The sequence below is a fragment of the Phymastichus coffea genome, unplaced genomic scaffold, assembly GCF_024137745.1.
Source record: "Phymastichus coffea isolate CEN01 unplaced genomic scaffold, Cenicafe_Pcof_1.1 PCOF00143, whole genome shotgun sequence".
NCBI classification, from domain to species: domain Eukaryota; kingdom Metazoa; phylum Arthropoda; class Insecta; order Hymenoptera; family Eulophidae; genus Phymastichus; species Phymastichus coffea.
In genome coordinates this window covers 409,607-421,543 of record NW_026706954.1, presented here as the reverse complement: position 1 = coordinate 421,543, position 11,937 = coordinate 409,607, and the positions used below count along the sequence as shown (strand labels likewise).

The window sequence follows — 11,937 nt, the reverse complement described above, 5'->3', positions numbered from 1 at the left end:
ACTAACTATGATAAACACGCTTTGTCACGGTGAAACGTAATATTTCAGGGACACCGTGCTCGCTTCCTTCCATCAGGCAACGTGCAGCTTCACGATCGATCGGCGTCTCGTTAGTCACGTACGCAACCGAAAATCCTGTCTGACATGTGGAACCGCATGTCACGAAAAGCTAGAATAGCAACGTATACGTTTACGAAAAAACATTACAAGACAAAAGACAGAGGCTTTGGCGAGCGCCGAATACTGATTCTTATCGGGTAGACATAGACCTGGGTTTAGGTTTCAACAGGTTTAACCTGTGCGAGACGCAGGCGCAGTACCCCGAGTACGTTGAGCGTTGAGCGTCATGCAGCGTGCTCATGCTCGTGTGCTGCGCCCTGCCAGAAGATAAAGGAGCGACTGTGCACGAAAGCATAGTTGTGTGCAGTGTCGACGGTGTAATAGCTGATGGTGGGGCCGACTCTTTGCACGCACACACATGCACGCTGCTAAACAGGCAGACAGGCAGACCAACCAGTCAGCCAAAGCGATCACTGTGTGGACAGGAAGGAGAGTGGGGCGCGAGATAAAGCACGACCTGCGTGGGGGAGAGCGTGTGTCGTGCGAGAGAGAGAGCCTCATCCGGCGGCTCCGTAACTGGAGAAGGGGGAGGGAGGGGAGAAAGGAAGGGTCCCGCCGCGAGCACGAGCTCAGTCCCCGACGCCTAGCTCGCGTGCTCGATCATTGCGAGAGCGAGACGAGTCCAACGACGCTATAATCCTGTAGTATTGGATCGCCATCGAGTGTGCAGTAAAAGAAAGTCAAGCGCAAGTGCTGTTACATCGCCTCGTCGAAAGTGCTCTTTCAGTGCTGCGAATATTCTCCTGTGAACAAGAAAATACACCAAAGCTAACTGTGAATATGCCACTGTCTCTTCCACGCTGCTGCTAGCAAGAACAAAAACGGAACGCTCCGCGCAGGATTCACGCACTCTTTAGTCGAAACCCGCCCGCTGATAAAAAGGTATGTAGCTCGCACGATGCTGTAGCAACCATTGTTAGCATTGACTGCGAGTGCACAAATTTCTCAGTTGGTTCATTTATTGACCCCCATACATATAGGATACTATGTCACTGTCGACGTGTCGACTGTACCCCTTATCCACGCTTTTTAGGATGCGTTGTTTCAACTTCCACGCGTTTACTGTTATTCCTTATTCTACTGCTCCCCGTAACAAGTACACTCAAACATGCAGCGTTTAATGTAAAAAGAAGCTAGCTCTATTAAACGATTTATCGTCATTGCCGATGAAAAATAGCTAATAATACTTTTATCATTAACGATTTCGGATGAATCGCCTCTTACCAATTGCACAGCTATCGCTTACTAAAAGTTTTTTGTTATCTTCAGTGGGTACCAGTCTAAGAGTTCCTGTACTAATACTTTGCTGATGTTCCTTCACAGGGCTGTTAATTGGTGAAGAGTCAAAAAAGAAAAATCAAAATGTTTGACGTCTTTGGCTCTGTCAAGGGCTTATTGAAGCTAGATGCAGTTTGCATAGACAATAATGTATTTAGATTACATTACAAGGCAACCTTCATCATTCTAGTGGCCTTTTCATTGTTGGTCACGTCCAGGCAATACATTGGAGACCCCATAGATTGCATTGTAGATGAGATTCCACTACCCGTTATGGATACATACTGCTGGATTTACTCGACCTTTACCATTCCAAATCGCAGTGGCATAGTGGGCCGAGACATTGTTCAGCCAGGAGTAAGCTCTCACGTGGAAGGAGAGGAAGTCAAGTACCACAAGTACTATCAGTGGGTGTGCTTCTGCCTGTTTTTCCAAGCCATTCTGTTCTATGTACCTCGCTACCTCTGGAAGACATGGGAAGGTGGTAGAATCAAGATGCTCGTCATGGACCTGAACTGTCCGGTGGTCAGTGAAGATTGCAAAACTGATCGCAGGAAGCTACTGGTCGACTATTTCGCCACAAACTTGCACTCGCAAAACTTCTACGCCTTCCGATTTTTCTTGTGCGAGCTTTTAAATTTCGCGAACGTCGTCGGCCAGATCTACTTTATGGACTTTTTCCTGGATGGCGAGTTCACTACCTACGGCTCGGACGTGGTCAAGTTCACAGAAATGGAACCGGAGGAGCGCATGGATCCGATGTCGAGGGTGTTCCCGAAGGTAACCAAATGCACCTTCCACAAGTACGGTGCGTCCGGGACGGTGCAAAAGTTCGACGGTCTGTGCGTACTGCCGCTGAACATCGTCAACGAGAAGATCTACGTGTTCCTGTGGTTCTGGTTCATCATACTGTCGGTGCTCAGTGGTCTAAGCCTAGCGTACCGCACCGCCGTCGTGGCCGGGCCCAAGTTGCGCCTAATTCTGTTGCGAGCGAGATCGCGCTTGTCCACCCAAGATCAGATCGAGACAATTTCCAACAGATGCCAGATCGGTGACTGGTTCATCCTTTACCAGCTTGGCAAGAATATCGATCCGCTTATCTACAAGCAACTAATCGCCGACCTCGCCAAAAAGTTCGAGGGCAAAGAGAACGTCTAAGAAGGCAGCGGGAACACTTACTTTCCAATTTTTCCTTTCAACTCTCTTGCGCGCTCGTGCGCGCCAGGATCCAGCATTACAGACACGAAAGAGTGCCAAACGCGCGAGCGCGCTCGAGAAGGAGCTCATTTGTACGTAGTAAAATATATAAATTGTGATAGATTAGTTCCAGCAGCGAGAGAAAGATCGAGACGAGGCACGTCAGACAACTCGTCGCTTCGTGGCCGCGGCAGCGCGGCCAAAGAATGCAACCATTGTCTGGTACTCGTGTGCTTCGCGCGTTTTCCGATAGACGGCGGCTGCTCTAAAAGGGAGAGAAACCTTTTTAACGTGATTTTCTCATTCTTTGAGAACCTCCGCTGTCTTCCTTCTTCCAGAGAGACCTTTCTCAGTCTCTCTTCCTCCTTAGCCCTCTCCTCGCTCCCTCCCCCTTCGCTTTCTCACTGTCGCCCAATTTCGTTTACCTGCTTTTTTCGTTCTCGACACCATCCGAATCATTGAACGCCAGTTCACGAGCCTCTAAGATATATACTTTACGTGATACAAGCGCACGGCCGCGTAAACTCTAATTATGTGATAAACGGAGGACGGCATCCTCCCCGTCTCCCTTGCCCCAGCCTTCCAGTTAATTTTATTCGGAATGCGATTACGCGCAACCAACTTTCCCTCCGTTTTTGCGATAAATCAAGGTACAATCGAGCCTTTCGTTTGTACTGCTTTCCGATATTTCAATTGTTACGACGGCAGATTGATAAAAGATCTCTGCGCAAATGTTCGATTCCATTTTGAACTGAAGCGGAGAAAAGAATGATCATTTTTTGTCTCAATTCTTTAAAAATATCCTTCGGTTTTGACTATTCTGCGCACGAAGGAACGCTTTCCAAATTCCAATACTGTTTTCATTTGTCAAATCAAAAATCGACACTTGTATACCACGAAATTATTATTATTTGATGATGTTTATGTGTTAGCTGATGGTACATTTACATACCTACATTTACGAGCGAAAAATGTTTCAATATTGAATAAACTTTACGGGACAAAAAAATTGATAGTTAAAGAAATCGCCCGGCGTTGTAAATGATAAAGATTTAATTCCTAGTTGAAAAAAGTTTGCTCGCCGTAAATTATTGCTAAGCTTCAACGCTACGGGTCAGGTGTATGTATAGCTTCAAGCAACGAACGGATAATTTTAATTAAAAAGAAAGCTTTTGATTATTAATCATGTCTGTTGGCGGGCAATGACCTTTCAAAAGCAGTGTCTTAACGTTCGTGTCATTTGATGCACAAGTGACTCTTTAATCCTTTTAATCTCTCATATTACACTATCATTACACTCAGGCACACGCACGTATATCACCGATTGTCTTTCCTGATCCAATAGAAAGTTGCACGAAAACCAGTCAACCGTCGGCAGTGAGAAAAAGAGGAGGGAAAGGAAACAAGGCAACATCTTGGTGAGAGCAAGGCGCCGTCCTTCCATTATAGGGTAAATTTTAGCTGTCCCATCAGTTTATTAATCTTGATAACTTCATTAACTTTATTTTTCATTCTACGTCATGTCATTACATAGTAATTGTATTCTATGGACAGAAGCATTACTCTTTAGCTCGTAGAAAAGAATATTATATATATAAATAATTATGTGTATAACATGATTAACACATATACATACATACATACATATATACATACATACACATATGCCGGAAGCGTGTAGATACATGTAATTTTTTGTCTGTTCCTCGCGCATTAAAATGATAAGTTTTTTCTTGTAATGACAGCGTACATTGTTAAATTGACGATACCAGTTGTTGTAAAAAGCAACAGAGGGACCAATCGATTATCCAGGACTGCCAAATAACGGAGCGTTTCTCTTTTTTTTTTTTTCTTCGATTCTAATGGTAGGTTATCGATAGAGCACAAAATTTCAGAGAGACTGCGTGCACTTTTTGCATTCGTATCAAACAAGAGATTTTAGCGTTATTTTCATAAAAAAAATTAATAAAAAATGAAAACGAATGAATGAAGGAATATTTTGTGCAATTACCTAGTTTTCTAAGGTCTTTCGACTTGAGGAAAGTAATGGCTTCATTCATATATCTAACTATAATACTGCCGAGCGTAGGTGTAATGCAATAAATGCGAATATTGCTACGTAAGCGTTTAGATTTTTTTTTATCTTCGCTTAGTCTGTTGTAAGAAGCCAAGGAATACGAAACGCCAATGAAGCGCTTCTTTTTTTGCCTTTCGCTATACAGTAACATTAGATTTTACGACTAAAGAGAATCAAATTTGTAGCTATCATTTAACTGTTATCGCACTGTAATTGCCATGTCACTCGAGCTTAATCGTACGTATTATATCTTTTATGATTTTTTTAAATCCGGGAGAGAAAGTTATCTAATTTCGTCAAAAATCGAGTGGAAATTGGTAATGTTTCTGATGGCACAGTTAGTAAGCTCTGACAATAATTAATATTTAAAAGTAAAGCATAAAAGCAGTAGCAAAAAAAATGCGTATATTGGTATGTGTGAGCGGAATTTCATATGAAAATTGGCGACTACATAAGAAATAACGCAGTGGTCATGTCGCATCTGCCACTCGTTACTATCTTTCGTAATTAAATGAAGTGCTCAAAGTTAAGGGCTTTTGGCTTCAAAAGTACACGTAGCACACGCTCGTATAAACATCATATTTAAAATCTAACCAGTTTAGCCTCTTTTTGGTTTGTCAAGTTTATTTGTTTTTCTTTTCCTTTCTTTTCAATAAAAATTATGATTTTATCAATGATTTTGTCACTTATGATTTATTGTCCTGATCCTAAAGAAAAGAACGTCGCGGTATCTGCCTACGTCACCGTGGTAAATTATGTAATGGCGAGCGTAACTTTTGGTTTTCGATAATACACGGGCGTTTAGGCTGTACTCGAGTTGAATCAAGAGCGCTTTTCCGAGCTATTTCTTTCGCATCGACGGCAGCGTACGGAGCGTGCAAGGATCCTTCAACTGTCCATAGATTCGTGACAGCTTGATGATTAGTTAATTGTTCGAGATCGCCATATTTTCAGAGATTTTTCAGATATTTACACAGGCGAAAGGACCGTGGAAGACGAGCATTTAATCTTTTTCCAAATAAAATGTGCAAGCACTGCATGGGGCTATTGCTCGATTGTTGTTGTGGACAAGCTGCTGGAGTAAAGCTGCAAGACACGTACGGCGAGAGAGAGGCAAGGGGGACGTATTAATAGGTGTTTCAACGAGTGGACAGTTGTACTCCAAATAAAAGCATCTTTTTTATCTTTCGATCATACGAATGAGATGTCTGGCTTTGAGAAAAAAAGGCATTCGAATTCTCGTACTTGGTACTGATGAGCAACTAAAAGTTCGTACATCGGCTTCATTCCAAAAACTGACTAATCGCTTGCAAACGATCGCGCGTACTCGAGCTACGCGCTTTATTACGGAATAAAAGCTTGAATAAAAGCATAACTTTCAGCTGACTCGTGATCGATGCTGCTCAACAGATGTGAGATAAGAGGCGACGCATGCCGATCTGGCGGAAGTGCAGTAGGGAAAGCCGAACGACCTAAAAAAAATCTTAAAGCGCTAATTTGCCGATGTCTGAAAAAGAGTAGCAACGGTGTCGCTTCGCTTTCGTGCTGGTCGTCTTGTTGTTCGAGGCTGCGTGGGTACATTGGGAGGCGCGCGTAGAGAGCTCAGACTGCTGGCGAGAAACTCCCGCGTGGAAGTGCCAAATGCCAAGTGCCGCCTGGCAGTGATCGTCACTCGAAGGCCCCTCCGCGGCCTGCTGGCGGCACGCGCGCTAGATTCGATTTGGTTCGCCAGCGCGTGACCGTTGCGCTGCCGGGATCGAGATCACGTCGCACTCGGCCGGAGGAGACACGCGCCAGGTCGTGCACCGAAGGTCGAGTCAGGGCCACTGGCCGACGTTGCCGCGCCTAACGCAAGCCTTCTCGAGGAGAAGAAGCCGATCGAATGGATCGGCGTCGAGGCGCCGCGGCGTGAAAGCCACTGGGCGAGCGCGCGCGCAGTCGCTGGAATGCGGCGGCGTAAGCCGGCGCCCCCGAAAGCCGAGGCGTGGGCCGGTGGGCCCCGAACGTCAAGGCGAACGGCCTCGGGCGGGCCGGCGTGCCAATGTGGCGGCCGATCGACTCCGTTGGCTCGGCCTTTAGAAAATCCAAGAGGTAGCAGTTTTATCGTGCGACGCGAGCGGCGAGCGACGAGCGATAGGCGAGCCCGCCGCGCCGATCGGGCGACTTCGCTCCACCAGCCCGCAGCGATTCGAGTCGCGTGCCGTTGCTTTGGTCTAGCTCGGCTGCTGGATGTACGATGGCCCAGAACCGACTGGAACAGCCGCAGGCGCGGCTGCGAATGGGCCGCTGCGGGTCGCGGAGAGCCGAGCGGCGCCGATATGTATGTACGCGGACGGGGGCAACGGCCGGTCAAAGTCCTATAGCCACCGCAGCGGTAGCCTTTCGATTCCAGGTTTTGGCTTTTCCTTTCTCTGCTCACCGCCGCTCTATGCACGCGCGGGCACAGCGTCGTGGCTCGTCTCGCTTCAAGTGGGAATGCCACGGCTAAGGAGCGCAGGGTAGATCTGTGAAGTGCACGTTGATTTCGTGTTGAGACGGTCGGTGCAGGCGCTCTGTTTGCTCGGCATTACGGCGATGTTTCGACAGTTTTTTACGAGGCTGCCAAGCGCTCCTGCTGCGGCTTATCGCTGCGCGAAGCTCTTATCGAGTCGTATTTGACGAATGGCGCACGGCGCGAGATGAGAGGCAACACCTGACAAGCACTGCTTTATCGGCCTACTACGGAACGTTTGGCGTTGTAAAAGCTGCTTTGTTAGTCGGGGAATTAATGACTCTGCCACGCGGCTTGTCACGTCGCTCCTCGCTGATAATATGCCTTTTATCGTGTCGTTCCAATTACGGGTCTTCGCAACGCTCGCTCGGTCGACGAGCAGCACCGAGATCTGCTGTCGATTCTCTCCTGCGACGAGTTCCAGCTGCCTCGTCCCAAACGTTCCAATCGGGCTGCAAGCGTGTACCGGTGAAATGGGTGAAATGAGCATTGCCAGTTGTCACGTCGGCCGACCGACTTGAACTTCCGGAGAACTTACGGGGCCGGGGCCCAGCATCGATTGTACAATCGATTGGGCCTCATCTCGACAGTTTCAACGCCCAACCTTTTCTCGACTCGATTGTTAGGTCATTCGCGCGTGCCCGGACAATGATGATTGACGCCAATTAGTGACTCGAGCCAGAGTGATCTGTCGATAACCGCCCCTGGCTTGTCGACAGATCGTTAAAAATCGATCAACCAAATGCGAACTCGCCGAGCTGGAATCAAGTTGAACTCAGCTACCAAGATTGTACTCGGTCGTACGCAATATGCCGCTACGTAGGCCACGCACAGAGCGATAGCGCTTGGTGCTTTGCTGATCAAGTGTAATAAAAAGCGACGATCTAGTTCTCGATAAGTCTGTACCATCGTAAAAGAGATATACGCCGAAAAAACGGCAGTTATATAAATTAAAACTATATAAAGATAAAGCATCTGCAGAGCGCTGCGGCAATCGGTTGGCTCGGTCAACAAGCCCATGGTCCCTGCAGGAAGCGTAAACAACTAAAAATATTTATTAGCATGCGGACAGAAGAAGCAGGTGGATGGTGATGCTTCGTCGCGCGGACGGTTCCGATCCCGTGGACGCGCCGCCATCGAGGCTGGCCTTTCAGTGGGCTTATCGCAGCGAGCCGCGCGCGGCTTATCGGCAAGGCGAGGCGAGCCAAGACGGGACTAGAGAGCAGAGAGCAGAGGCGCAGAAGCTCTCACGCTTGCCTGCTAGGCGCGTGATAACCGCGACGACGGCGCTGCGCGATAAGACCGTCTCCAGAATTGTCTCGACCGGCGCGCTCGTCGCTTCGCACAGCCTGCCACGGCCAACTTTGCCGGGAGAGCAGCACCAGCACCAGCAGCAACATGTTTGGCAGCTTCTACGTGCTCAAGAAGCACTTCAACTTCAAAGTCTACCGCGACTCGCCCTCCATCGACAACATCAGTAAGTGTGGGGTATGGATAATGGGTGTTGCGCGTGGCCGTCTCCACAGCAGCTGTCAAGTGAGAACGCGCCGTAAGTAGCCTAACGAGAGCTCTTTTTCGAAAACAGTCTTCAAGCTGCACTACCGGGCGACCTTCCTCATCCTGCTCTCGTGCGTGGTGCTCGTCTCCTCCAGACAGTACATCGGCGAGCACATCAGGTGAAAGCGCGAGTGCGCGTCCGCGCCGCCGGCGGGCAGGCCAGGACACACAGGGCTTAACGATCGATCGCTTTGCAGGTGTGTCTCGGACGATGGTGTGCCGGGCGGCGTCATGGAGTCCTTCTGCTTCTTCATGTCGACCTTCACGGTGGTAAGTGCGCCGCGCGCTGACGCCGTCGGCGACAAATCATAGTCTGGGCTTTGGCAGGTGAAGCACATGAACGTGACGGCGGTGGAGGAGGGCGAGATCCCGCACTTCGGAGTTGGGCCCAAGGGCAAGAATGACGAGGTGACCAGGCACGCCTACTACCAGTGGGTGCCGTTCGTGCTGTTCCTGCAGGCGCTGCTCTTCTACCTTCCCCACTACTTCTGGCGCTCGGTCGAAGGTTCGTGCTTGCACCTATACAGCCTACAGACTGCAGCTCTGATCTGCCGGCCAAGTTGACGCTCCGCCGCGAATTGGCACTCTGGCAGGCGGTCGACTGGCCACACTGACCTCGGGCCTGCAGATGGCGGCCATCGCGCTCCGTGACGAGAAGCTGGTGACGGACAACGCGGTAGTGCCCTCGAGGAAGGATAAGGAGGCCAAGATCCAGGAGATCCGCACGGCTTTCATGAACCGCCTGCACCTGAACCGGCCCTGGGCCTACTACTTGGGCCTGTGCGAGCTGATGAACTTGGTCAACGTCATTGGCCAGATGTACATCACCAACAAGTTCCTGGGCGGCGCATTTCTCGACCTCGGGCACGACGCCATCGAGGCCAGCTACGACCAGCTGAAGAACCCCTTCGACGAGGTCTTTCCGAAAGTCAGTCTCGCTGCACGTAGCTGAAATAATCGTTTGCGCGTACACACTAATTTCTCAGCTCAGTGGTTGGTGACTCGACAGCGTAGGTAACCAAGTGCACCTTCCACAAGTACGGGCCATCGGGAAACATCCAAAAGCACGACGCCCTCTGCGTCATGGCTCTCAACATAATCAACGAGAAGATCTACACGTTTCTCTGGTTTTGGTTCGTCATTCTTGCCTCGCTAAGCCTCGCGGGCCTTGTCTGGAGGGTCCTCACCATGATTCTGCACTCGAGGTGCGTGCAGGTTTTCGTTTTCTCGGCAGTCAGAGGCGTTTACGATCGCTCGGCTGCGAGAGAAAACAGCTGTCGCGGTGCAACTGTTGCAGGAGCACCTTCTTCAATAAGTGGGTATTCGCAATGGCCTGCCCCGGGAGGTACAACCCTTGGGACGTGCTCAAGGTCACCAACGAATACTACTTCGGCGACTGGCTGTTCCTGTACTACATAGCCAAGAACGTGGAGAATTACGTGTTCAAGGAGTTGCTGCAGGGACTGGCCCTCGACCTCGAGGAAAGGAGACGAGTCATGTATCGCAGCTTGGCCCAAGAGGATCCTCTGAAGGGCACCGAGTACAGGTGAACGATTGCCCGATCGACCGACGACAACGGCCGCGCGCCAACTGGCCCAGAGCGCTTTGTTGCTCGTACCGCTGTGACAAATAAACCGTGCGACGGTACGCAAAAATGGTGCCTTGCGCACCGTCGTCCTTGTTCCCAAGAACCGACTGCGCGCGCGCGCGCACCACCAGATTTCAACGCTCGCTTGTTACCAATGAAAAGCTTAAAATCGGACTGAAGGCGATAGAGGCTGCGACGAATGAACGGTTAGCGCGCTTAACGTTGATCGCGCGCGTCACGACACGGGCACGCGACCGTCGCGAGCCTCCCTTTCCCGACTTTTTCCGACTGTCGACGATGGCTCGTTGGAAAAGCGTCGCTCGCTTGCACGCGATAAGATCCGCGTGCGTGCGCGCGCGACGGAGAGTGTCGCCGCGCTAGCGCAGCGGAACTCGACGATTTGACGGGATTCCGCGCGCTCAAATTATCGCGTCCTTTGTCGATTGCGCTCGCTGACAAATCGCCGTCTAACGAGCGATAGCCGCCTGCGCCTTCGCTGCTGCTTTTTATTGTACCTCCGTCGGCACGGACTGCACTACGACGTCGCGTCAAGCCTCTTGCACACGCAGCGCCGTTGCTTATTCGACCCACGATTAACAAGCAGATTAAACCAGTGAATTTTCTTGGCGTCTAGCGCAAAAGATGCCGAGGCGCAAAGCGACAACTCCAAAATGCTGTTAATGTCCTGAGCGGGGAGCGAGGCACCTGGAGCAACGTCGGCACGACTGGCGTCGCGAGATCGTAACCATCGTGGATGCTGACTAAGCACATCGCTGGCGGAAGCAGTGTACACCACGCTGGCTGCCTCGCCCTCAACGCCGGTGGATCAGTGGAACTCGCCGGTCAAGCTCTCTGCTCGTTCATGCTCTCAGACGTTGTTTCGCGTCGCGCGATCGTCTACAAGGTGGATCAACGATCCTTCTGCCTCCCGTTTCTCCTCGTTCCTCCTCGTTCCTCCTCGTTCCTCCTCGTTCCTCCCCGTTCCTCCTCGTTCCTCCTCGGTCCTTCTCGTTCCTTCTCGTTCCTTCTCGTTCCTTCTCGTTCCTTCTCGTTCGAACATTGTAATTTCGTTTGTATTGGTCGAACGAGCGACGATCGATTGTACTGTCTCTGCGAGCTCGCAGGTCAGCTTCGTCGCAGATTAAGATATTGCGCGCTATACCGCTTCGTAACTGCGAGTGCGCGTGCATATGTGAGCAGCGAATGGAACTGAAACAAATAAATGGTTTTAAAGTGCTTTCGTGTGTTTGGTTAACTCGATGAGCGCTGTAATCCAATGAGCTGTCGATAGGCGGAGAGCTTCAGGTATGAGCTCGAGCAATCGTCGATGATGGCGAGAAAGCAGAAAGGATGTCGAGGCCAGGCGAGTCATGTGGAGCACCGGCGCCTACGTGAGCGCGGGTGCTGAGTTCAGTGGAGGAGTGCTGTGCAGGCCGCGCCACGGGTGTCACTCGGCTTTAATTACGACCTCGTACTCGTTTTTTTTTTTATGTTTCCATGGGAAAGCAGTCGACTCGCTGCCTCTTTGTTGCAGATTCAGCGATTGCACCGTGCTGCATCTGGAGCCGACGCCGCTGCGAGCGCGGCTGCTGCTGCATGCGAGATAAAGCAGTCGGCCACGACTCGACG

General features: G+C 50.2%; 2 protein-coding genes across 3 annotated transcripts; both read left to right on the top strand.

The window, feature by feature from the left end:
* Window positions 1-680: 680 nt before the first annotated feature.
* LOC131672113 (innexin inx2) lies at window positions 681-5,443 on the top strand. 2 transcript variants are annotated; one of them, XR_009302598.1, is made up of 3 exons: window positions 681-1,002; window positions 1,444-2,687; window positions 3,941-5,443. XR_009302598.1 is itself a non-coding variant. In XM_058949088.1 (2 exons), exon 2 carries the CDS (start codon window positions 1,483-1,485, stop codon window positions 2,554-2,556), a length of 1,074 nt encoding a protein of 357 aa, XP_058805071.1. In that variant the 5' UTR covers window positions 681-1,002; window positions 1,444-1,482; the 3' UTR covers window positions 2,557-5,439. The 2 variants fall into 2 exon arrangements, 1 of the variants encoding a protein (XP_058805071.1); XM_058949088.1 differs by having other exon boundaries at window positions 1,444-5,439.
* Window positions 5,444-8,051: 2,608 nt separating this feature from the next.
* Window positions 8,052-11,539, top strand: LOC131672112 (innexin inx7-like). The gene is made up of 8 exons (XM_058949087.1): window positions 8,052-8,640; window positions 8,749-8,839; window positions 8,918-8,990; window positions 9,048-9,225; window positions 9,314-9,648; window positions 9,735-9,925; window positions 10,018-10,266; window positions 10,943-11,539. The coding sequence occupies exons 1-8, from the start codon at window positions 8,562-8,564 to the stop codon at window positions 10,995-10,997; spliced, it is 1,251 nt and encodes a 416-aa protein (XP_058805070.1). The 5' UTR covers window positions 8,052-8,561; the 3' UTR covers window positions 10,998-11,539.
* The last annotated feature ends 398 nt before the right edge of the window (window positions 11,540-11,937 follow it).

Coding starts and splice junctions, on each gene's coding strand:
- LOC131672113 (XM_058949088.1), top strand. CDS start 1,483: ATGTTTGACGTCTTTGGCTCTGTCAAGGGCTTATTGAAGCTAGATGCA.
- LOC131672112 (XM_058949087.1), top strand. CDS start 8,562: ATGTTTGGCAGCTTCTACGTGCTCAAGAAGCACTTCAACTTCAAAGTC. Junction 8,641..8,748: donor GCCCTCCATCGACAACATCA/GTAAGTGTGGGG, acceptor TTTCGAAAACAG/TCTTCAAGCTGCACTACCGG. Junction 10,267..10,942: donor CTGAAGGGCACCGAGTACAG/GTGAACGATTGC, acceptor CTTGGCGTCTAG/CGCAAAAGATGCCGAGGCGC.